The sequence below is a fragment of the Pithys albifrons genome, chromosome 6 (assembly GCF_047495875.1).
Source record: "Pithys albifrons albifrons isolate INPA30051 chromosome 6, PitAlb_v1, whole genome shotgun sequence".
Classification (NCBI taxonomy): Eukaryota; Metazoa; Chordata; class Aves; order Passeriformes; family Thamnophilidae; genus Pithys; species Pithys albifrons.
In genome coordinates, this window is record NC_092463.1 from 46,094,754 (window position 1) to 46,117,451 (window position 22,698).

The 22,698-nt window shown below is 36.3% G+C and overlaps 1 protein-coding gene across 4 annotated transcripts in view; it reads left to right on the forward strand.

Annotated features, from left to right (window-relative positions):
- CPT1A (carnitine palmitoyltransferase 1A) overlaps positions 1-20,769 on the forward strand; it is a 37,098-nt gene extending 16,329 nt beyond the window's left edge. For all 4 annotated transcript variants that reach the window (XM_071558687.1, XM_071558690.1, XM_071558688.1 and 1 more), the window contains 15 exons: positions 1,630-1,731; positions 2,461-2,598; positions 3,452-3,529; positions 4,120-4,227; positions 5,272-5,359; positions 5,940-6,135; positions 7,127-7,315; positions 8,345-8,450; positions 10,144-10,260; positions 11,005-11,169; positions 11,872-12,006; positions 12,644-12,796; positions 14,355-14,459; positions 16,230-16,322; positions 17,711-20,769. In XM_071558687.1, coding sequence (XP_071414788.1) covers positions 1,630-1,731; positions 2,461-2,598; positions 3,452-3,529; positions 4,120-4,227; positions 5,272-5,359; positions 5,940-6,135; positions 7,127-7,315; positions 8,345-8,450; positions 10,144-10,260; positions 11,005-11,169; positions 11,872-12,006; positions 12,644-12,796; positions 14,355-14,459; positions 16,230-16,322; positions 17,711-17,797 — 1,860 coding nt within the window. In that variant the 3' untranslated portion in view covers positions 17,798-20,769. The remainder of the gene's footprint in view (positions 1-1,629; positions 1,732-2,460; positions 2,599-3,451; positions 3,530-4,119; positions 4,228-5,271; positions 5,360-5,939; positions 6,136-7,126; positions 7,316-8,344; positions 8,451-10,143; positions 10,261-11,004; positions 11,170-11,871; positions 12,007-12,643; positions 12,797-14,354; positions 14,460-16,229; positions 16,323-17,710) is intronic.
- The last annotated feature ends 1,929 nt before the right edge of the window (positions 20,770-22,698 follow it).

The window sequence follows — 22,698 nt, forward strand, 5'->3', positions numbered from 1 at the left end:
ATATGCTAGAATGACATTATTTGTTGTGTTTGTGTATGAAGTCAGAGATGTAATGAAGTGTTTATGTCTGTCAGATCACTTTAATGGTCTCAAACTTACAAATTCACTCCTACAAGTTTGCTTAAGAGAGAAATACTGTGAAATGTGTTTGCTAATTTTTGTCAGTTGAGTGAGTACTCTCTCTTTCTGAAGATAATTTTCGCCTTTTCTGGCATAAGAGTTACGAAATAAAATTGTCTCCAAGTATGGATTAAATTTTTGTATGGAAAGCTGAGCTTTTTCTTTCCCAGCTGGTTTCAAATTTATCTTGTCATGAAGCACAAATAGGTTTCATTGGGCAGATCACGGTGATACACCCATGTACATCTGATGGCTCTGATACAGATCCGTTTTCAGGGAGGTCTTTCTTGCTGGTAATACTCTGCAAGTTGTAAGAGTTTTGTGCTGCCTAAAATAACCTAAAATAACCTCCTGTATCTGTGCTGACCAAGGAAATTGAGAGGGATAAAACACTCTACATTTTAACCAATAGTTTTGTAAGTTGAATAGGAGACAGAAGGGAGAAATTTTTGGAATTGAGTAGTGAAATTACATCCTCTGTTTTCTTCTATCATTAGTCTGTTGGCTTATATACAATATATGCTATATTGGACTGAGATTATACTTTGACAATACATGTTCCACTGGATTGTTGGTATAACACTTAACCTTACTTTCATGCTGAATTAAAATGACAATGTCAAAATCCTTTCATGTGTAACCTAGAATTTGCATGGTTTAGACTTTCTGCCTCCTGTGTGCTGCAGCTGAAAGGTAGTTGTAGGCAAAAATGCTTCTTCTGTTTTCAGTCTCCTGTGGAACACAGGAGATGCTGTAATATCTGAAGCTAAGTCATTGCTGGCTTTTTCTGTTTATTGCTGTTTTGTTTGGGTTTTTTTTGTAACACAAGCACTGAGTTTAACACTGATATGCTTGCACAATTTCATGTGTTCAAATCATGTACTAGACTAGTTGAGATCCCTTCATGCTTGAAATAACTCCCTTTAACATCAATCCTGTTATTGACGTTGAGCTATAACTTTGAAAAAACATTAAACTATGACACCAAAGCATAATTAGTATTTTTGAAGGTGGCTATAGTTATCTAAAAACATTGGCTGAGTGACAGTCTTGACCATGATTCCTCTTTGGAAGTGCAATACAGGTACTTTTGTAGTATCTACTGTGTTGTAGTTTGGTAAAAGATCAATTGGTAGACTTCATTTTTAATCTTTACAGAGGGAAACATATGAAGAAAAGAAGTGCTAAGTAACTGTCTTTATTTTTTGTTGAGATAAACATGTGCCATACAGAAACAGCAGTCTTGTCTAGTGACAAGAAGGTTGACTGGGAAGTGAGGAATGACTATGACCATCTTTGTCTTCTACTGACATGCTGTTTAACCTTTAGGAAGTTAGTTTCTGGCAATGCCTTTTGTATTTTTGAGACAGATAAATATGGTAGTTTCCTAAATGTAGTGCAATATAATTTACCAGTGAAAAGAACCTTGAGTTACATTACACTTTTGTTATTTTTCTTGTGTTAAATGTAATAATTTAAGGTGTGTGTTTTGTTCTTGCTTTTCTTCAGGCCCTTGTAAAACTGTTCTCAGGACGTAAACCCATGTTATACAGTTTCCAGACATCTTTACCACGATTGCCAGTTCCAGCTGTTAAAGACACAGTCAGCAGGGTGTGTACATTCACTGATTTACTTTATTCAGTAATGCTGAATCCATATTTAGATGCCTTTTTTGGGGGTTTTGCCATGTCTCATAAAAGTATTGCATGGTGGTATTAATATGGTATAATGGATTCAAACTTCTCCATAGAAATTAAAATAAAGGCTATGACAAACTACTGAAACTGGTGACAGTTTGAAGCTTGTGTAATTCATATTGGAGGCATGAAGTCCATTGTTGTAAGACTGTGCCACAAAGTGGGATTTCCAGGGTTTTTGAAGAGTACTGCTTTTATTATCTTCCACAGGGTGAACAGGTAAATGTGTGTGTGGTGACACACAGCCTTATAGAAAAGTGTGTAAGTATGACAGTATGTCATGAAAATGGAAGGTTTGATTTTTAGAGATGAAAAAAATCTCTATCTGCTGCCAAAGAAGCAGTATGTCTTCCCGTCTTGAGTGGAAAACATATCTTTAGAAAAGTAACCTCTTCCACTCGTGGTTTTCTGACAGATGTCTGGGAAAGTATCTTGTTTTCTGAAGTCTGCAGCAGATGTTTAGAAGAGCATATACTCTCATTTTTTAGAAGAGCATATACTCTCATTTTAAAAACATAGTATTTGCAACCTTATGGATTGAGACTGGATAATATCTGATTGCTGTTAAAATGTTTTATATAGGAATGGTGAAAAGCTGTATATTTGTTACTATACCAATGCTGATTCTGTTCCTGTATTCTAGTATCTGGAATCAGTTCGGCCGCTTATGGATGATGAAAAGTTCAGAAGAATGGAGGGTCTTGCCAAAGATTTTGCATTTAATTTGGGACCAAGACTTCAGTGGTATTTGAAGCTAAAATCCTGGTGGGCCACCAATTATGTGAGTATATAAATAAAAGTCTCAGTTGTCCAATTTGTTTCCTGTTGTCCTTTTTCGGCTGAAATTTCATTATTTCTTAAATGTAAAAGAAGGAAATTGAAACTGCCTACTCTTTTTGTGAAGTCTGTGTACGATCACCTGATTTTGCACATAAAATAATTTGTGTAATTTGGTAAACAGTGTGGTGAATGGAACTTTAAAAATGAATCCTTATTTTGTGTTTGTTATTCTGGAGCAGGTAATTTAGTTTTTGCTGCTACGATTCCTTTTGGGGTCTGTTTATTTGCTTGTTGAACTTGATAAGTCAACAATGGGCCTGGCTACCTAAGAAGTTTAGAAGAGTAATTTAGAAAATTTTGTAGTATAGAGCAGCGAAGACATACAGAAGAATAAAGAATTGTACCAGTATTGTTGTTGGTCTGTTTTTAATTTTTTCTTTTTTTCTTACCAAGAAGAAGACCCAAACCCCAGCATCCTAGTGAGAACTGTAACATAATTCTTTCCTGATACATTATTGAGCATATCTGTACCCAGCAGCCTGTACTTTTCTGGCAAAGGCTGCAAAGCATTCAGCAGATCTGATACATTTTAAATATTATCTTGAGACCATGACTTCTTTGGAACCTTATCAAAGAGCTATAGCTGAATTTAATTCTCTCACCCATTTTTTTGCTGTTTTCCCTGAAGTATGAAAGAAATTGAGGGCAGAGTTGTCCTTTTTTGAGTAGAGAGGCAAATTAGCACTTTCCTTCTGACTTCTGCTTAGAATGTTGTCTTGTGTAGCCATTAACATAATGACATAAACTGTGGAAATGATGAGATTTTACTGCTTTTGTTTTCCTTTCTCCTTCAGGTTAGTGATTGGTGGGAAGAGTATATCTACCTTAGAGGACGTGGACCAATTATGGTCAATAGTAACTATTTTGCAATGGTAGGTAAATACTTACAAACACCCTATGTGTCCAGCACTGTAACATTTCTGTCAAGTGTCTTGCTTTGTGATATCTTTCTGCTTACAAATCCATTGCCACTTAGTATGTAACCATTTTTCGTCTAGTGTACCTGCAGCCAACACCTTCAGATACCTTCACGTATGTCAAGTACTTGATGTACTTCAAGTACATCTATTACAGGGATTTGTGCTTATTGCAACAAGCAGCCTTTCTAAAGTTCCACATGAAGCTTCGTGGGTAACACAGTTCAAGGAGGTGTGTGCTCATACTTGCAGGTGTAAAAGACTGGTCTTGGACTAAGTTTTATGTAGCATTGTCTTATCTGCTAGAATGATTAACAGCTATGATGTATGTTTTAATACCGATGCTGTTTAAAGAGATCGTGACTGCTGAACAAATTTAAGTTTCAAGTCATCAACTCACTCCACTAGTGGACTTCATACATTTCAAAGCCATTTCTTTATTGTTCAGAATAAACTATTAAGAATGTGAATGAGACGTACTATCAGTGGATTTTTTCAAATGTAGTCTGGTAATCATTAACTTATGATTCTTATTTGCTTCACAGGACTTCCTTTCTTTATATCCCACAACTCTGCAGGCAGCTAGAGCTGGTAATGTTATCCATGCCATCCTGCTCTATCGGAAAAAACTGGACAGACAAGAAATCAAGCCAGTATGTATATCAGTTTAAATGGCTTTTGATCTTTCTCCAGCACAGTCTATGAGAAGTTGATCAGTGTTGAGAATTGGAGAGGAGAAGAGTGTCTTATTGGTAGAACTGTATGTAAGATGTAACTAATTTTTGTAGTCCCAAGTCATGTTGGTTAAATCTTGAATTGCACACAGGCAGAAACTATCAACTACCAAAAATACAGGATTCTGTCACACCAGCTAATGGCAGTATTTGAAGTTAGTGTTGGCATTACACAAATGACAAAGAGAGACTTTTATCTGCATGTGTTAAGTATTATGTATAACTGGTGTTTTTGGTATGTGCTGAGCCTGTAATGGTACTTTTGAGCAAGTGAAGGATGAAAAGTCTGTGGTATCATGTGGTGTGAGCACATGAGGTGATTGGGACAAAGGACTGGAGGCCTCTTTATGCTAAGAGTGGGCCAGTGGTAACTTAAACATAGATGATCATAAAACCCTGTATTGCACTAATTTCTAGGTAGCAATTTCTAGGCAAGGTAAATCTCAATCTGAGTTGCTGTTGTGTCCTGTGGCTGTGTATTTTAGCAAACAAATATTGTGGAAGCAATTAAGTAGTTTTGTTCAAGCTTATGGCAAGGGTGTGATTAGTTGTGTGTGACAACAAATCTGAGAAACATAAACTTCTGTTCCTACACAGCCATAAATGGCTTTAAAATAAGAAATTAAGGGGTAATGCATGCTGGATGTGTATGTTTTGCATCCAGATCGGCCACTGAGAGCTTTTTGGATTTCAGAGGCTAGCTAGCTTCAGTCATCCCTCTTGAAGGGTGAGCATTAGGTAGGAGGGAAAATAACAATGTTACTGGAATGTCCGTGGAATCTTCCATGTGTAGTTCAAGGAAAGACGATGAACAGGAAGGATAAAAACCAACACTGAGTGGACATATTATAAATCTTATTATTCTGCAGCCTGTCTTTAACCAGATCCTGGTTATTTTGTTTACTTTTTAACTTTTCTAATTGTATATGCGAAATTGCATTTTAATGTACCTTTGTGTCATAGATTCTTCTGATGGGATCTACTGTTCCACTTTGCTCAGCTCAGTGGGAAAGGATGTTTAATACTTCTCGTATCCCAGGAGAAGAATCGGGTAAGCAAGGCCAGCCAATACTTTCATGACTAAATTCCGGCTTATTGCAATTAAGCCATATAAATAATAAAATGAGGAAAAAACTGTGGCCGAGTTTTCTGCTTCGCTGAGATTCATAACATTACTCACTTTGACCATGTATGGAGTGTTCACTCTGCATCTACCAGGATAAATGTGAAAAAAATCTTATGGTGCTAAATTTTGGATCTCTTAAGACTGTCCACAGATTGTACCATGTGTAGCAGTTGAATGCGGATAATTTAAAAGTACTTTTCCTTAGACTCATCTAGCATGTTATTTTGCTGACTGCTTAATCAGATGACACTACTAGTGCTTCATTTTCAGATAGATAAATACAGACTTCGTTGCTTAATACTGGCCTCCAGTGTGGAAACTGGTGGTGCTATATGTGCAAATGATTGTCACATCTGGGTATTTGACTGTTTCATTCAGGAATCTTTGTCATAAATTAACATGGGATGGTGAAATAACTAGTAGTGCATGCAGTAGGCATTTGACATTAATGCATTGGTGTTTTGAGACTTCAGCTTTGTTTTCACATAAGTGATTGCAATTCTAGATACTCTCCAGCACGTGAAAGACAGCAAACACATTGTTGTGTATCATAAGGGCCGTTACTTCAAAGTGTGCCTGTACCATGATGGCAGACTCTTGAAGCCCCGAGAAATTGAACAGCAGATGCAGAGAATTCTTGATGATGATTCAGTGCCTCAGGCTGGTGAAGAGCAACTTGCGGCCCTTACTGCAGGAGATAGGTATGGTGGTTATTATTTTTAAAATAAATTTAGTATTTAGAAATAGTTGTGTAACATACTAATTGAATACTGGCTTTGGAATTTTAAAGCTTCAGTCATTTGTAACTGTTTGGAGTTAGAGTTTTGCAGTGGTAACATTATATATGGATTACCTATGCTTAGGTGGAGAATTTTCGTTTAATTGTGGTAGTCAAAAGAGTGGTAATTGGCAGCTTTACTGTGCTACACTTACTGAGCTACTTGAGCTTTATATCTACTCTGAGATTCATTGACATTTTAAAGAATATCTTAAAAATTTTGGTTGAGAATGAGCATAACTGTTACTCCATGTTCATGATTTCCACCTACGCAATAAAGCAATATGTACTCAGTTGCTTCTAGGTGCATGATCACTGAATGCAATTAAATTGTGGCAAACTTAATTTAATCTGTCGAGTTGTTTCTGGACAAGAGAGAGAAAGAGCTGTGGATTTTAATATACCTGTTTACTAGGAGTACTTCCTTTTGTTCACTTTCTGCTTTAAAACGAACTGATTTTTTTTTAATTTGAAAAATCACATAAATTTATAAATAAGCATGGTGCAACCATAGAGAAATTATATTGTTCAGGACTTCTTTTGCTTCAGATTGTTTTCAGGCATTTGCCATGGAACTTACTTATTAACTTTTATGGCAGTCCAGACTCTTAGATTTAGGTGTTGGAACAATGGTGCTAATGTCTGTTAATTGTTCTATTATGTGCAGAAATGTTGAATTTCTGAGGCTTAAGCTTTGCACATGTGTGATGATACATTGAATTGGTTCTTAGGATTACACTGTATGTGTGAGTATTTTCAGAACTTTTCACTTCTCGTGTAGTTTAAATGCATTGAAAGTAGTTATGTCAAATTCCATGGAAGTAGGAGGAATGTCTCATAGTGATCCTAAGGTTGATAAAACATACACAGATTTAGGTAATCTGTCTACAAACCAATTTGGTTTCTTTTAACAGAGTACCATGGGCTAAAGCTCGTCAAGCTTATTTTAGCCGTGGAAAGAACAAACAGTCCTTAGATGCTGTTGAGAAAGCAGCATTTTTTGTGACATTGGATGACCTCGAGCATGGGTACAAGAAGGAAGATCCAGTGAGGTCACTGGATGCATATGCAAAATCATTAATACATGGCAGATGCTACGACAGGTGCAGTATTGACTCTGGGGAAAATGCCTACTCTTTTTCAGAATTTTGATAATACATGTGAATCAGTGACTTAGAAGCTGATACTTTTCATAAGAGTTCATGGAGTGGTTTGGGTTGGAATGAACTTCTTCCAAAGTTCATCTAGTTCCACTCTCCTGGAATTGGAAGGGACATCTTTCACTATATCAGATTGGTCAAAGCCCAGCCCAGCCTGATGCTGAACACTTTCAATGACGAGGCATCCACAACTTCTCTGGACAGCCCCTTCCAGTGTGTCACCACCCCATTGTAAAAAATACTTGTCTGTTGTGAAGCATCATTCAGTTTATACCCTCATTCAGTTTTTATCTGTTCACATGTGTCCTGTCACTATCAGCCATGGTAGAAAGTCTTTCTTAGCTTTTCTTATAATCCCTAAATAAAATATATTGAAAGGCTGCAAGAAGATGTTCCCAGAGCCTTCTCTCCTCCAGAATGAACAACTCCAAAGTTCAGCTTTTTTTCATGGGGAAAATATTCCAGTGTTCTTACCATTTTCATGGCTCTCCTCTGAGCCAGCGTAATAGATCAGTGTCTGACTTTGCTGGGGTCCCCAGAGCTGGAGACAGTACTCCAGCTGAGGTCTCACCAGAGTGGCATAGGAGGGCAGAATCACCTCCCTTGACCTGCTGGGTCACACTGCTGCTTAAGCAGACCAGGACACGATTGACTCTCTGGGCTGCAAGTGCACATTGCCAGCTCATGTAGAATTTTTCTTCTGCTGGTATCCCCAAGACCTTCTATGCAGGGCTGCTCAATCCATTCATCTCTCAGTCTGTTGATACTGACACAGGTGCAGTGCCTCGTATTTGGCCTTGTTGAACTGCATGAGTTTCAAATTTAGGTCTATTTCTTTAAATAAAGCATTAAAAAAAAAGAGATGAGAACTAATGCATTTGAATGTGAATTCTGGAGAGAGAGAGAAAGTTAAAATATAAAAATGCTTTTGAAATGTACAAAACTATAAGGAAATATTCATTTATTTTGTAGGTGGTTTGACAAATCATTCACTCTCATAATATTCAAAAATGGCAAAATGGGTCTGAATGCAGAGCACTCTTGGGCAGATGCTCCTATTGTTGGACACCTGTGGGAGGTAGGTGTTTAATACAAAAAGCTTATGCAGAAGATAATGTGATATGGTCTGTGCAGCAGTGCAGAGGTCAGCAGTTATGTTCAATCCCTTGCATTCATGTTGCTGCTGAGCGATCAGGGACCTATGTAGTGACTGTAGAATTTAGAAAATATCTCGAACACTTGATTAAAAGGCTGCTGTCCTTTGAAGGAAGGCATTTTAGTAAGCATAGGTGACTTCATAGTAAAGTGATACAGCTCTCAATCTTAACTTGTTGATAATATTTTAAATCCGTAGATTGTTATCTCTCTGATATGGCCTTGTATTTGGAGTATATGCATGCTAAAGCACTTAAGCTTTCTTGTGCTGTAAAAATCTCATGCGTACTTTCAAAATTTAAAGAAATTGTACAGAGTTTAACCCGTTGTTTGACGAGCTGCAGATTGATGTCCTATTTACACTCTCCCTTGTATTTATTTGCACTTAATGGAATAACTGCACTTTGTCAGGTCTGTTCATCATGTGCTTAGTTTATTGCTTGAAATCCTATTTGATTTTTTCTTTTTATTTTTGAAGCTTAAACTCATAAGCAGTTGCACGACTCAGTCAAAACTATTTCATAAGTATTAGCTCATTCCGGTTTCATGTGTATTTGTGCAAATGGGTCTCAGGTCTAACTGGTCCTGCAAAAAAATTCTCCTTGCATTCTCTAACCAGGAGAAAAAGGCCACATTGATTTGGGGGTGACTTGACAATGCAGTTTAAACTATTTCAGTGAAAGAGAATTACTTTGTTTTCTTTTAATGAATGATTTTGTAAATAATGCTGTAGTTTGTATCTCTGCACTTAATATTATTTGGCTCATTTTCTGTTAAGAATTAAGGTGACTGAAACAGAATAGGATTTAATTTTTTAGGAAGTTATCTGTTAGCTTTTTATAGATTGTCTATTTTTAGAATAGAATGGACTGAGCTTTATTTCATAGTTGTCACGTTCTGACCACTAAGTGAGAAAACTAAGAGATTAAAAATAAATGGTCAAGCTTTTTCTTTCCATATTGAGCAGATTCAAATCTGTTGGTAATTGTTTTTGTTTGTGGGTTTGTTGTTGTTGTTTTACATTAAGGATGTTGCTTAATATCTTGTAAGACAGAGCCTTTTCTATCAGTTGTTCAAGTTGTATTGTTCATCTTGAAAACATTGTTTTTTCCTGCCCAAGAACTGCAGTGCATGTATAAAATAAACTGCAGTTTTGAAGGAAATTCAAATCTTAAAAATTACTGAATTCTTGTAGGAGTTTGCACTCTACTCTGAAATAAACTGTGTGTTTTGACAGGTAAGAAAGTTGCAGAAATTCTCTAGTCTAAATTGAACAAAGGTTGTGAAATCTGAGTGTTACTTTTTTTACTTCTAGTTGCTTTTTAATTGAAACATTTTGATTAACTCAGTAGCATTAATCAAAGTGCAACAGTGTAATTGAATCAGTGTTTGTTCCATATCTGGTATTCTTCCCTCTCAGAACACAAGTAAAAATGCCTTAAAATAAGAGGTATAATCGAGGATTTCATTTGCAGTTGTTTTCTGTATTTGGAAATGGCTTGTGTATTGTATTTCACTGTGTACTGAAAATAGATTATATTGATCTCACAGTGAAATCCTGATTCCACAGCCGTAGGTGTTGTGTTTCAATTCTGAAGACGTGTCATTCTTTGCAGAATGTGATGGCAACAGAGTATCTTGAACTGGGCTATTCAGAAGATGGGCATTGCAAAGGAGATACCAATCCAAATATTCCTATTCCCACCAAACTACAGTGGGAAATTCCAGAAGAAGTAAGTACAGAAGTGATTTGAGGAAGAAGCTTCTCTTTTCCTGAGCAGTCAAATAATTTACATAATTGCTGGTAATCCTATAAATCAGATTTAAATTCCTTATGAGACCTGTAGAATGTGTAGGCATTACTCAGCTTACTTTATAAAGTCAGGGTTTTTTTAACATCAATCTTTTAAAAATTTCATATGGGAAATGCCAACATTATACTAGAAGCTTTCTTGGTTGGCAATATGTCAAAAGAATTTTAAATAATGACTGTATTAAAATTAAGTGCAGGTTGCTGAGGTATCATTACTGTTGTCATATCAAATGCTTGTCTAATTGTTCCCTGAAGCAACCTATCATTTTTGTGTTCAAAATTCTGTATACCTATCTAATAAGGTTTGATTTTAGTTTTGAATAAAAAAAATAATACTTGATGGTGTATTTAATTAAGCATGTATGGCAGATTGGAAGCCACACAACTATAGCCACTCTGTATCTTTTGTGTTCTGGTGATCTGAACAGTTTTAATACTGGTGATTTTTAGTGTTATTTTTGGATTAAAACATTTTTATTAGCTTTTTTGTATTTTGGCAAAGATAGTTTATCCCTTTTCATTAAAGGGAAATTATTTAGGTAATTACGCTCCTGGCATGCATAAAAGCAGCATTTCTTTTCTATAAATTAAAAGCACTTCCTATTGAATGCATGTGTGTATGCATACAAGTGTATTTATTTGTTTGTTTGTTTATTTATTTAAGTGTCAAGAAGTGATTGAGAGGTCTCTGAGCACAGCCGTAGCTCTGGCAGATGATGTGGACTTCTGTTCATTTTATTTCGATACTTTTGGGAAAGGACTAATAAAGAAAGCAAAAACCAGCCCTGATGCCTTTGTGCAACTTGCCCTGCAGCTTGCTCACTATCGGGTAAGAACAGGCTGCTTCTGCCTTACAGAGACTCATTAAATTGGGTATAACATGTTTGTGATTAAAACAGGGGACTGTATAGAGTAATCTCACACTGCTTGTACAAGGTTATTAAACACATTCAATGAAAATTAGTAAAAACTCTAAACAGATTACTAGCTGGAAATTAATTTTCCAAGGGTTGGCATATTGACACATGGAGATTTTTCTCTTCTTTTAAGGTGATCTGTCTTTAGGCATTTTGGACTTGAAGATACAAAACTTCTAGTAGCTGTGTTTATAATATACACAATGTTATTGTTTCTTTTAGATTAGAGTCACACAGAATTCAATAGTCACAGACAATTCCTAACAGGATTAACAAAAATGCCTTTGTCTTCTTCTGCTAGTTCACCTTTTCTGTAACATCACAGAAAGGCCCAGTGTAGCAACATTCAGCTTCTGTTATAAACTGAATAATATTGAATATAAAATACAGAGAGTAGTCCTTGCTAGTTTGATTTTTCCATTAGTCTTTATCAGATTGTGCTGCTAATCTTATTTTTGCCTTTATTATCTTCAGGTAAAAGGGCTAATGGTGGACTAGTAAAAACTTAATCTTGTATTTAATTTGTGGAATGTGTAGTTAGTTTGGATTACTGATTAAGAAAGAGGAGCTAAATCCGGTTAAACCTTTAAGTTCTTATTTTTCCCTTTTTCAAGGACATGGGAAAATTTTCTTTAACATACGAAGCCTCTATGACACGCTTATTCAGAGAAGGCAGGACTGAAACTGTTCGTTCGTGCACTGTTGAATCATGTAAATTTGTTCAAGCCATGGAAGACCCAACTGAAAGTGTAAGTTCATGGTGTTCTTGCCTTACAGAATTGGGAGAATAGGTTTAGATTGGATATTAGGAAGAAATTATTTACAGTGAGGATGGTGAGACACAGGAACAGCTTGCCCAGGGAAGTTGTGGATGTCCCATCCCTTAAGTGTTCAAGCCCAGATTGAATCGGGCTCTGCGCAGCCTGGTCTAGTGGAAGGTGTCCCTGCCCACGGCAGCAGGGTTGGAACTAGATGGTGTTTAAGGTCCCTTCTATCCCAAACATTCCATGATTCTATGATAATTCATAAGCACATGAGTATAAGTCCTCAAATAGTTTTTATACACTTGTAGCGATGCTTTTGGTTTTTTTAGGAAGAAGTGCAGCTTAAGGTAATTGTCCACATATTCTGTCAATACAGCAGAAATTCTAGGCCATACCAAAAGAGAATGGCAGAACTTAACCATTATTTACAGTTCCTGAACTCGAGGAAACTGAAATTTTTGTGAGTTGTAAAACTCAAAGATAGATTTGTAGAACAAGAGGTAATGTCATACCTGTTAGGCTTTCCTTTCTGAGAGGGAACCAAGAATCATTCACAGAAAGTAAGGAGCTGATCAACCCAATTCACTTAACTGATTTTTCTTACCATTTTTCTCATGGTTAGAATGAAAATAGGCTGAAATTCTTTCGGAGTGCTGCTGCCAAACATCAGCTCTTATATCGCCTTGCCATGACTGGTTCTGGCATTGACCGCCATCTGTTCTGCCTTTATGTTGTGTCGAAGTACCTTGCTGTAGATTCTCCTTTCCTTAAGGAAGTAAGTGACTTTTATTGATAACTATTCATTACAGTAAAAAATCCTTTGTTTAATTAGTGTTTTGTTGTATCTGCATTACATACTTACAGAACTCTGGTGCTTTACATACTTGCAGAACTCTGGTTTTCCTAAGAAAAAAGGTAAAACTGTAGCTAGCACTTTTTCACATCTGCTGAGAGATTGTAAATTAGTTTCATTTTGTTTTATACTTTTATTATTAGACCTATAATAATGCTTTCAGTGAGCATTGTAGTATAATCACTTTGAATATTGTGTGCAGTTTTGGTCACCACAATATAAAAAAGACATTAAGAGAGCATCCAAAAGAGGGCAACAGAGATGGTGAAGAGCCTTGAGGACTGGCTTGGTGTGTTCAGCCTGTAGAAGAGGAGACTGAGGGGAGACCTCATTGCAGTTACAACTTCCTCGTGAGAGGAAGAGGAGGGGCAGGCACTGATCTCTCCTCTGTGATGACCAGTGACAGGACCCAAGGGAATGGTCTGAAATTGTGTCAGCGGAGGTTTAGGTTGGATATTAGGAAAAGGTTCTTCACCCAGGGTGGTTGGGCACTGGAACAGGCTCCCCAGGGTAGTGGTCACAGCACCAAGTCTGACAGAGTTCAACAAGTGTTTGGGTGATACTCTCAGGTACATGGTGGGACTCTTGGGGGCTGTGTGCAGAGCTGAGGGTTGGACTCGGTGATTCTTGTGGGTCTCTTCCAACTTAGCATATCCTGTGATTCTGTGATAATACATGTTTATTAAGAATTGCAAGACAGATATAGTCAGTAGTAAAATAAATATTGTTTGCTTGTGGTTTTTACATATTTTCAAGGCAACTCAACAGAGACTTTGTGTTTTCTCTCAAGAATGTTCTTTTGTAACTGTGACAAATTCACTTTTTTAAGTTAAAGCTAAAGGAGCTGTATATCGCATTAATGTCACAGTTTATTACCATGACAAATTCTTTATTACTTTAACTAGATTTTAAGGTTGGGTCTTATAAAAATAATTACATTGCACTCATTCACTTTTTTTTTTATTAATACAAAATGTGTTCCAGCTTGCCTCATAATTAAGCTACTCACATTTGTCTGTTTACTCTCCTAAATGTGACTACAGACTAAGTCAAGAATAAAACAACTTCCTACATCTTCCAGAGACTTTCAAGATATATATGTATTGTTAGAGATTTTACAAGCTTCTGACTTCATGTAGTATCTTTCTGGAATTTGAATATGGCTAGTAATGATCTCATTTAAACAAGACCTGCATTATTGACCAGATAAACTTCTTTGAAGTAGCATTTCTGTTGAAATTTTATTCTCTTTGAGGAATTGACATCACTACCTCATATATTAATAGTTTGTGTGTCAGGACAAGTTAGCTGTTTCTTTTAACCTTCATAATTAGTCATTCCATTGAAATGGGACCTGGAGTTGTCCCTAATACTACTTTTTTGAGTGCTTTATAACTTACCTTGAATAGTTTTTGAGAAAGCTGCACATTCTTAAACAGTATGTTATACTTGTTTGCATCTCTTTCATATGTTATTAAAGGTTTTATCAGAGCCTTGGAGACTGTCAACAAGTCAGACACCACAGCAACACATTAATCTAAAGAAGAATCCTGAGATGTTATCCTCTGGTGGAGGGTTTGGACCGGTATGTTTGCTAAATACAAGTACCCATTAAAAAGAGTTTTATTTTCAAAATGCCAGTCCAAATATTTCAGTTCTGTAATACCTTAATGTTGCACATCAAAGGTGCAACTCATGCTTTCAAGTGCATGTGTGTAATGCTCTCCCATGATGTAGATGAGTTCAGAAAAATCTGTGTCTCCTTTTTCTGACATTACACTACTAGAAGGGATTATTCTTAAGGAAAACATAGTAACTAAATGTGGTACAGGGCTCCACGTCAGAGAGGTCTGATAAAAATAGAGCTTTTACCTGTGCCAGAGCTTCTGTACATCAGGCTGTGCACATGACTGTGTGTACATTACAGTGACAAATGCCTTATTACTTAAACTGGATTTTAAGTTTGGGATTGGTAAAACCACTTATTCTTGATTTGTTCCTTACATTTCCTGATGGATTAATAAACGTGTTCATGCTTTCCTCCAGATTAAGCTGCTCTCATTGTTCGGCTTTCCTTCCTAAGTGTGAACAGTAGAGAAATCAAGAACACAACCATGTTCTTCAGCTTCTGTAGACTTTCAAGACACTAGTTTGTTGTTGGAGATATTACCAGCTGTTTACTTGCTTGTAATATTTCACTGGGATTTGAACTTGTCCATTGATGTTAATGTTGGTGTTAACAAGATCTTTTAAGTAGCCTTGAGGGGCTTTAAGACCAGATTAATCTGTTTTCAAAAAGCATTTCTATTGAAAGAACAATGAGAGGGATCACAAGACTGCTCTTTGCCCCACAGAAATTTGGGTGACAGGCAGAGTATATTTTGACTGATTTTGTCAAGCTGGAAGATGTGGGGCCTTTTAAAATTATTATTTATTTATTCATGTTTCTTATACAGCTTTCAGTAGTTTATGAAGTTAGAACGAGTTTAAATTGCAGTATCAAGGAAGCCTACCTATTGCAGTACTGCTCAGTCTTGAGAAACTGGCTTATTCCAGCAGATTATAAAGTCAGTATTCAGAATCCCGAAATGTGGTCTAGCAATAGAATAAAGTTTTCACTGCAGGAATTTCTAACACTTTTTTCCTTTAGTTTTTGCTAATGCTACATTAACTGATCCCTTCTTACTATTTCTTCATTCTTTTAATTTCCTTCCCTCAGTTTTCTACTTTTCCAGATAACCCTGCTTACATTTCTCTTCAACGCTACTTGTTTTCTTTCAAGAACTATGCTTTGGTTTGCTGAAGTAGCCCAGAGATTCAGTACATCAACTTGTTGGTTTTTAAGGGTTTTTTTAAGCATTCTTTAGAATTGATCCCTGTAGCACTAATGGTGAGATGATGAGGCTGCTTAGACTTTTATACTCACCTATTTATTTATTATATTTATTTACATCTACAGAATGATTTCATGAAACAGGATGTAGGTGTACAACTGAACTGTGTTATTTCTTTCTGCTTAAGCACTGAATCTGTAGGGTTGCTTAGGACCAGACCTTGATAAGAGAAGCTCTTTGAACAAGTATTTTATTTGAAAATACTAAATCTGGGAAATATTACAGACAAATATTCAGAAAATATTAATTCCTTGCACTTCAGATGAGACTAGAATTATTCCTCAAGTGGAATCAATCTTCAAAAATTATCCATTAAATGTGAACTCTTGAGTTTTGCTTGAGGAGAAATTGTAACTGATTTTAGAAACTGTACAGTTGGAACTCTGTAATCATGTGTAAGTTGACATGGGAAAGGAAGGAAAAAGAAGAAGTGTAGAACCTGTTTTTCTTTCTTCCCATAGGTGGCTGATGATGGTTATGGTGTTTCTTATATTATCTTGGATGAAAATTCCATCCATTTCCATGTCTCCAGCAAAGTCTCTTGTTCTGAGACGGTAAGAGTCAGTCCTTCCTTGTGACTTAATAAATCTATTCTAATGTTTGCTCATAAATCTTTTCTATTCATTGTGTAAAAAATTGTCGTAGAACATGCAACATACTTCATGATGTGTTTTCTCTTTCTCAACATACGCTGTTGTTCTGGATTTTTTTATTTCCACTTCTATAAATTCAATAGTTTCTTGAATGAAGGATACCATATTCTATTTCACTTACACTTTCAAGCATAAAGAAAACATGTGGCCCAGGGTTATCTTTACACATGTGCTTCCCTGGAACTCCTGTAAAATGACTTATGTGTCCCATAAACAGTAAGATGGGCATGTCTTGGTTTTTGTTACTGCAGTTGTTCTTTGATTTGTCTCTGGCTGCTGTTGTAAAGACCAAGTAAAATGTACACTCCCTATTTAAGTCTTCTTGGTTTAAATAATAGTGAAAGAAGCTGGCCCACAAATTGCCATGTGTGCTTGAGGAAACATAATTAATCAAAAATTTGTTAGAATGACACCCATTATTAGAATATGGTAGATGTCATCTATTCAGTATCCTGCTGCTGTGGAGGCCTGCCCTGCGTGAATTTCAATTCATCCTTCCCCTTTAGATTTTTAATAAACACGTTGAGTTTGTTCAGGGTTACGTTGTTGTACTAGTTTTCCTCCTTTGACCTTAACTTGTCCAAGAGATCATGGTGCCTCTGGGTAATTATTAAAGATTAGCAAATACAGCTTTGTTTTTTTCCTAGTTGAAATTGTTCTTCAGATCCCTGTTAGCTTGTATTTAAATTTCTCTCTGTTCTCTTTACTTATTAGTCAAGTCAAGGGTCCATACAGAAAAAGAACCATTTCATGTGTATGCCTTGATATTAGTAAGGTCTTTGTAGCAGGTTCTGTAATGTTGCTGAGAGTTTATATTTGTAATCTTAATTTCCTTCTTGTACCATTCATTTAGCACTTAGAATAAATGGAACAAGTTCCTAGTTTGTTTACACATAGAAAATTGTTGGGGTTTTTTTCAGTGCTTTATGTAATTTTTCTGTGGCAAATGATTCAAGGTCATTAGTTACACACTTCCTGAACATTCCTTTGTTTTCTGAAAATGAGCTTTTGCAAAATCTTGTATAAAAAGCAGTATCAAAACCCAATGATAAAGTAACAGAAACCAACACGTGCATCTCAGTTCTGTCTGTACAGAAGGAAATGTATAACTAAGAACTTATTAATAGCATAAACCTGGATTAATTTGTATAGTATCGTAAGGTAAAATACATGCCCAGATTCCCTAAGCTCCAAAATTACAAAATGTTAAGAGGTTTCTTCTTGCACCTGAAAAATAACCGCTAATTGACAATAGAAGCATTTGGATTTGTTTTTGTTTGTTTCTAAAGGATTCTCATCGATTTGGAGAAAACATCCAAAAAGCAATGGTTGACATCATGGGTTTATTTAACCCTGGTAAAAACTGCACAAAGTGAAAGGCTTTCTTCGTGCCAAGCAATCTCCTCTTGTTGAGATGAGAACTCTTCTGCACACTGAACAAGAGCAAGGTTTGTCAAACAGTAGCTGATGAAGAAACTGAGTCAACACCTTCTTGATCGCCTATTAAGGCTGTAGCAGTGTATTAAATGTTTTTTTTTACAGTAGTTTGAAGGAGTTTATTTCCACAGAGGATGATTTTTGAAATCTTGTATGTTTGTAGGGATGAAGCATAGTATCACTGCATGAAGTCATGTATATTCTAACTTCTACGGTTTTCTCTTAATTTGTATACACTTGCTCTTTTTTTTTAACTTAAATTAGTTTACTTGTTTCCAGAATCAAAGGGATGAAACTCACTGACTTAAATACTAGAAAAAGTTAGATTTGCAATGTATTAATAGCAGAATGTTCTTCAGTGTATCTGCTGCTTTATGTAAATGAGTGACAAAACTTGTGGCCGTTTGCCTTGTTTGGTTTTTTTACAGGTAAATTCTGGAAAACGTACCAAAAAAATCCCTGCTGCAACCCACCTTAACATACTAAGTTGTAGAAATTTTATGGGTTTGGGGGGGGAAAAAAGCAACCCAACCACTGGGTAGTAAAATGTGTCACCTCATTAGCAGGTATCACATTTTTCTTATTGCTTACAGGCATCTTTGTGACATTGATCATATTTCTGTATTAATAAATGGACCTGTGTGCTTGTTCATGCAAGTGCCTTAGAAAAACTAAGATCCTTAACCTAGGAAAAAGCATATGCTGGGAGATGATTTTACATTGTTTTAGTGGTGAAGGAAGTGAAGTCATAGTAATGCAGATCTAGTTTTCAAATGACCAGTTAGAATGATGTGGCATTAAGTAGACTTGAATATGTTGCCATATGGTGCAGTTAGATTTAAAGCTCTAACAAAGTGCTCCCATCTTAATTAGCAAAGATCAGTCCCTATGAGGTGCAAGACTAACTTTGTTTCAGATTTACAAATATTCACATGTTTGTATTGGTGAATGCTGTTGGTGATCACTTGAGATAAGAGTTTCTGTGTCCCAGGAAATGTCAGTTTAGTTAAATGCAATGTGTTGGATAGTCTACAAAGCAAGGCTGTCTGTATAGGCCATTGCAACTTGCCTGCTTTCAGCCTGGAAGGACCACTACTACTTTGCAAACCCTCTGCATGAGACAGGCAAACTATTCAAGTCATGGAAAATACTCCAGAATGGGAGAATCATGGTATTCTTAAACCCTTCCTGGGAGACACCCTTGATCAGGTGGTTTCTAAAGGATACAGGAGGAGGGAAGGGGAAAGCTATTTCGCTCAAAAAGGAGCATGATGTTTCCAAGTGCAGAAATAAAACAGCTACTACCAAATGGAGTAACTTTGTGCATGATGCTTCTCTTCCCCAGGCTTTATAGGTGTGGTAACTTTTTACATCCTGCAGTGTAGTAAAGTGTACTTGTTAACAATTTTTTTATTTATACTGTTTTATGTAAGGTACATGGTGGTTAGTAATACAGGGCATGCTGCTCCATAGCTATGCCGAGTTTAAAGGGCCCTTGGGGTGGATATAAAACTTCTCATTAGTCTTCAAATGTTTTCTGGCCAGTATTTCTAACTTTCTCTGCCTCCTCATGTTTGTTTTCACTCTGATCTAACTATTAAAACACCTGTATATGTATGTTTGAGGTGGGAACCTTCAAAATCTAAGGTGCATACTTAAGCAACTGCATGCTTACAAAAATGTAGGAATCTGCACAGGAGTTGGTCAAAGACACTCATTACTAGATGAGGATACAGTGTGTGGGGAAGGACACTGAAAAAAGCCTTACTGTGGATGGCATTTATCAAACTACTGCAACAATTTTATAGTGATCTGGTTTTGGAGCTGCAGAAAGAATGCACTGAGGTTTTGGGGGATTTGTGTTAGGTTGGAGGTTTTTTTGGTTGGGTTTTTTTTTTGTTGTTTTTTTTAATTGACCACTGACCAATCTGTGCTTAAATTAACATTAGGGCATATTAGCTTGTGAGATTTTCTTCTAAAAAGGTTTAGATTTCACTCTCAGGTTTTAAGTGTTTCTAGTCTAATTGTAGTTAGTGCAGTTATCAATGCAATTTTACATTCTTGGAGAGTAAGTGTAATTGGCACAGAAAGCTGGTTTTTACTGTAAATGTTTAAAATGTTTTGTGTTGTTAAATGTCTCTTTAAATTTTGGAATAGATCTTAATTCCTAAACAGATAATATTTTATTTCTTTGAAATGTCAGCAGCATGTAAATAAAATATGCTTTTTGGATGTAAATCTTAGAAATCCACAGTGAATGTAGGTTATTAATAAATAATTTAAATCTCGATGTTCAATATTGTGTACATACAGTAAAACTGCTTGGAGTTTTTTTGCTCAAAGCCATAGGAATGTAACTGAAATTGCTTAGATTTGAATGAATCTTCTAGTACAGTGTACTTATTGTAAAGTAAAATATCCATATTCCAGTACAACTACTAATTTGTTACTAAGACCTTGAATCATTAATTCTCAATTAATGATTTAAGAGCTCAAAGTTGGGGTTGAGTAATTGGTAAAAGTCATGTTGGATTATAATAAATTTATCTGTTTATTAAATAGCATTAGAAATTGGTGAAATACCTCAAATACATATTTTTCATGGCAGAAATTAGGAAAGCATTAAGTTCATTTAGAGGGTACCATTCTTCAGGATTAATACCATTCCCAGCTGAATATTCTTTTGAGGGACTAGAGAAGTGTGTGCTTGACCTTGAAAATCATGGTTCTAATTCAGCCTTTGTACCACTTGTGTTCTTATGTAAAATATATTAATTTAAGCTAGAGGGGTTTTTTTTATCTTGTTTAGTTACTCTACATCTATTGTTGGTTATTTACATCCAGCACTGTCTCTATTTTCTACTTCTTCTGTGACTTCAAAAAATGAAATAAAATTTCACAATTACCACTACTTTGTACAATGTTTAATGTCTTCATATATTCTACCCAGCTCCATTGCTGCAGTTTTTGGACTTGTGAAGTCATCGCTGTTAAATCCAGTTGGCAACAGTAGTAGCAGACTTTCAGTTTATTTTAGCATTTATTTAAACATGTCTTGCTAGTTAATAGGGAATGTGTTAATGGACAAGTCTCCCTTTCAGGTTCAGTAGAAAGAAGAAAAAGCATAGGTCTTTCTTCGGATGAGTTTTTTTTCATCAGGTTTAAATAACTACTAGAATGTTTCTGTTTAAGTCTGTCTACAAGCCAGTGGATAGCACCAGTTTGATTTTTACAGTGAATAATCCATAGAACAAGAATGGCAAGGCAGTGGACAGCTAGTTCAGGCACAGAATCTTATCATTGTTAAAATGCTATTTGTCTAATCTGAAGATTCCCAGTAACTGAAAACTCCCTTTGAATTTCATTATAATGATACTACTTTGAAACAGTTGATGAAGATATTTTCTTTTTTTACCCTTTAAAGCTTCATGTGTTGGTTTTTGAAGTGCTCTTTAATGAAACAATCTATAAACAACCTACACGCACACACACACACACACACAGAGACCCCACCAAATTGTTTTGTGTGATAACCCATTTTCACAGCCATTTAGCTTGCTGCTTTGCTGGACTTTTCATTCTTTGCTACATGAAAGAACACAGTGATTTCGATTTCACACTTCCATCTCTTAGATACTTTTAATTTCTGTTTGCGTTTGAAGCATTTCTCACCAAGACTGGATACTGAAGTTGTAAATAGGTATGTTCAATCTGAACAGAAACACTATGGAAACTTTCTAGGCACAGAAAACACAGATATTTCCTCCCCCCCTTTCTTCCCTTTGCCTTTTGTTTTTTAGAATGACAAGTATTACAATAAAAACCCCCTTAACTGTTAGATGAAGCCTTTGAGTTGGAAGAAGGAAGACTAGTGGTTTTTTTTTTTGTTTGGTTTCTCTCTGAATTCATTGGCTGCAGACCCAGCACCTATGGACTTGAAGATTGTAACCAAAAATATGTATTCTGGTTTCTTCTTGAGTTAATTGTGCAGCACTTTATGAATGAGAGGTAGCTTGAAATTGTTTGGGTGTCTCTAGCTGCTGTGTTGGATTTTTTAATGCTCGATATGTCCTAAAAATGAAAACATTAATTTATACAATGTAAACTCCAGGGTCAATTTCTGCTTTCAAGAAAAGCATCTCTTAACTGGCTATAGGTAGTGGCCTGGTAAGTTCTCTGAAATCTTCATGGCATCAGGGAGACAATTCCAAGATTTACACAGTGAGTTGTAGAAAAGACTCTAAGGGCAGCAACTGAAAGCTTTTTCCCAGAATGGTTGAGGTTGGAAGGCACCTCTGGAGGTTATCTGATCCAACTAGCTGGTTGCCCAGAGCCACATTCAGATGACTTCTTGAGTAACTCCAAGGATGAAGACTCTACCTGCCAGTGAAGCCAGTGTTCATTCACTCTCAGTGAGAGTGTTGCCTGAGATTCAGAGGGAAACTGTGTTTCAATGTGTACCAATTGTCTTTTGTCCTTTCACCCTCTCCATGTAGGAGAAATGGTCCAGTTCTGTCTTCATTCTCATGGTGCTGTGTTGAGCCCTTGGCAGCCTGTCCATGCCTCTCATTTTGAGCAGCAGAGAGCTGAACACAACCTTCCAAGTGTGGCCTCACCAGTGGTGTGTAGCTCTTCTGCATGGATTAGAGCAGTTAACCCCTAACTTGGTACCAGGGTCCTGGTTAATCTTTGACTTCTTGCAATGTGAGATAATTTCCAAGGGAATTTAAATAAATACAAAAGTTCCCCCCAAACACACCCTGGTTCTCAGACTGTACCTGTACTCCGCCACTGTGCCTGCCTGGACATGGCATTCCAACAGGGACCCCACTCCCTTACT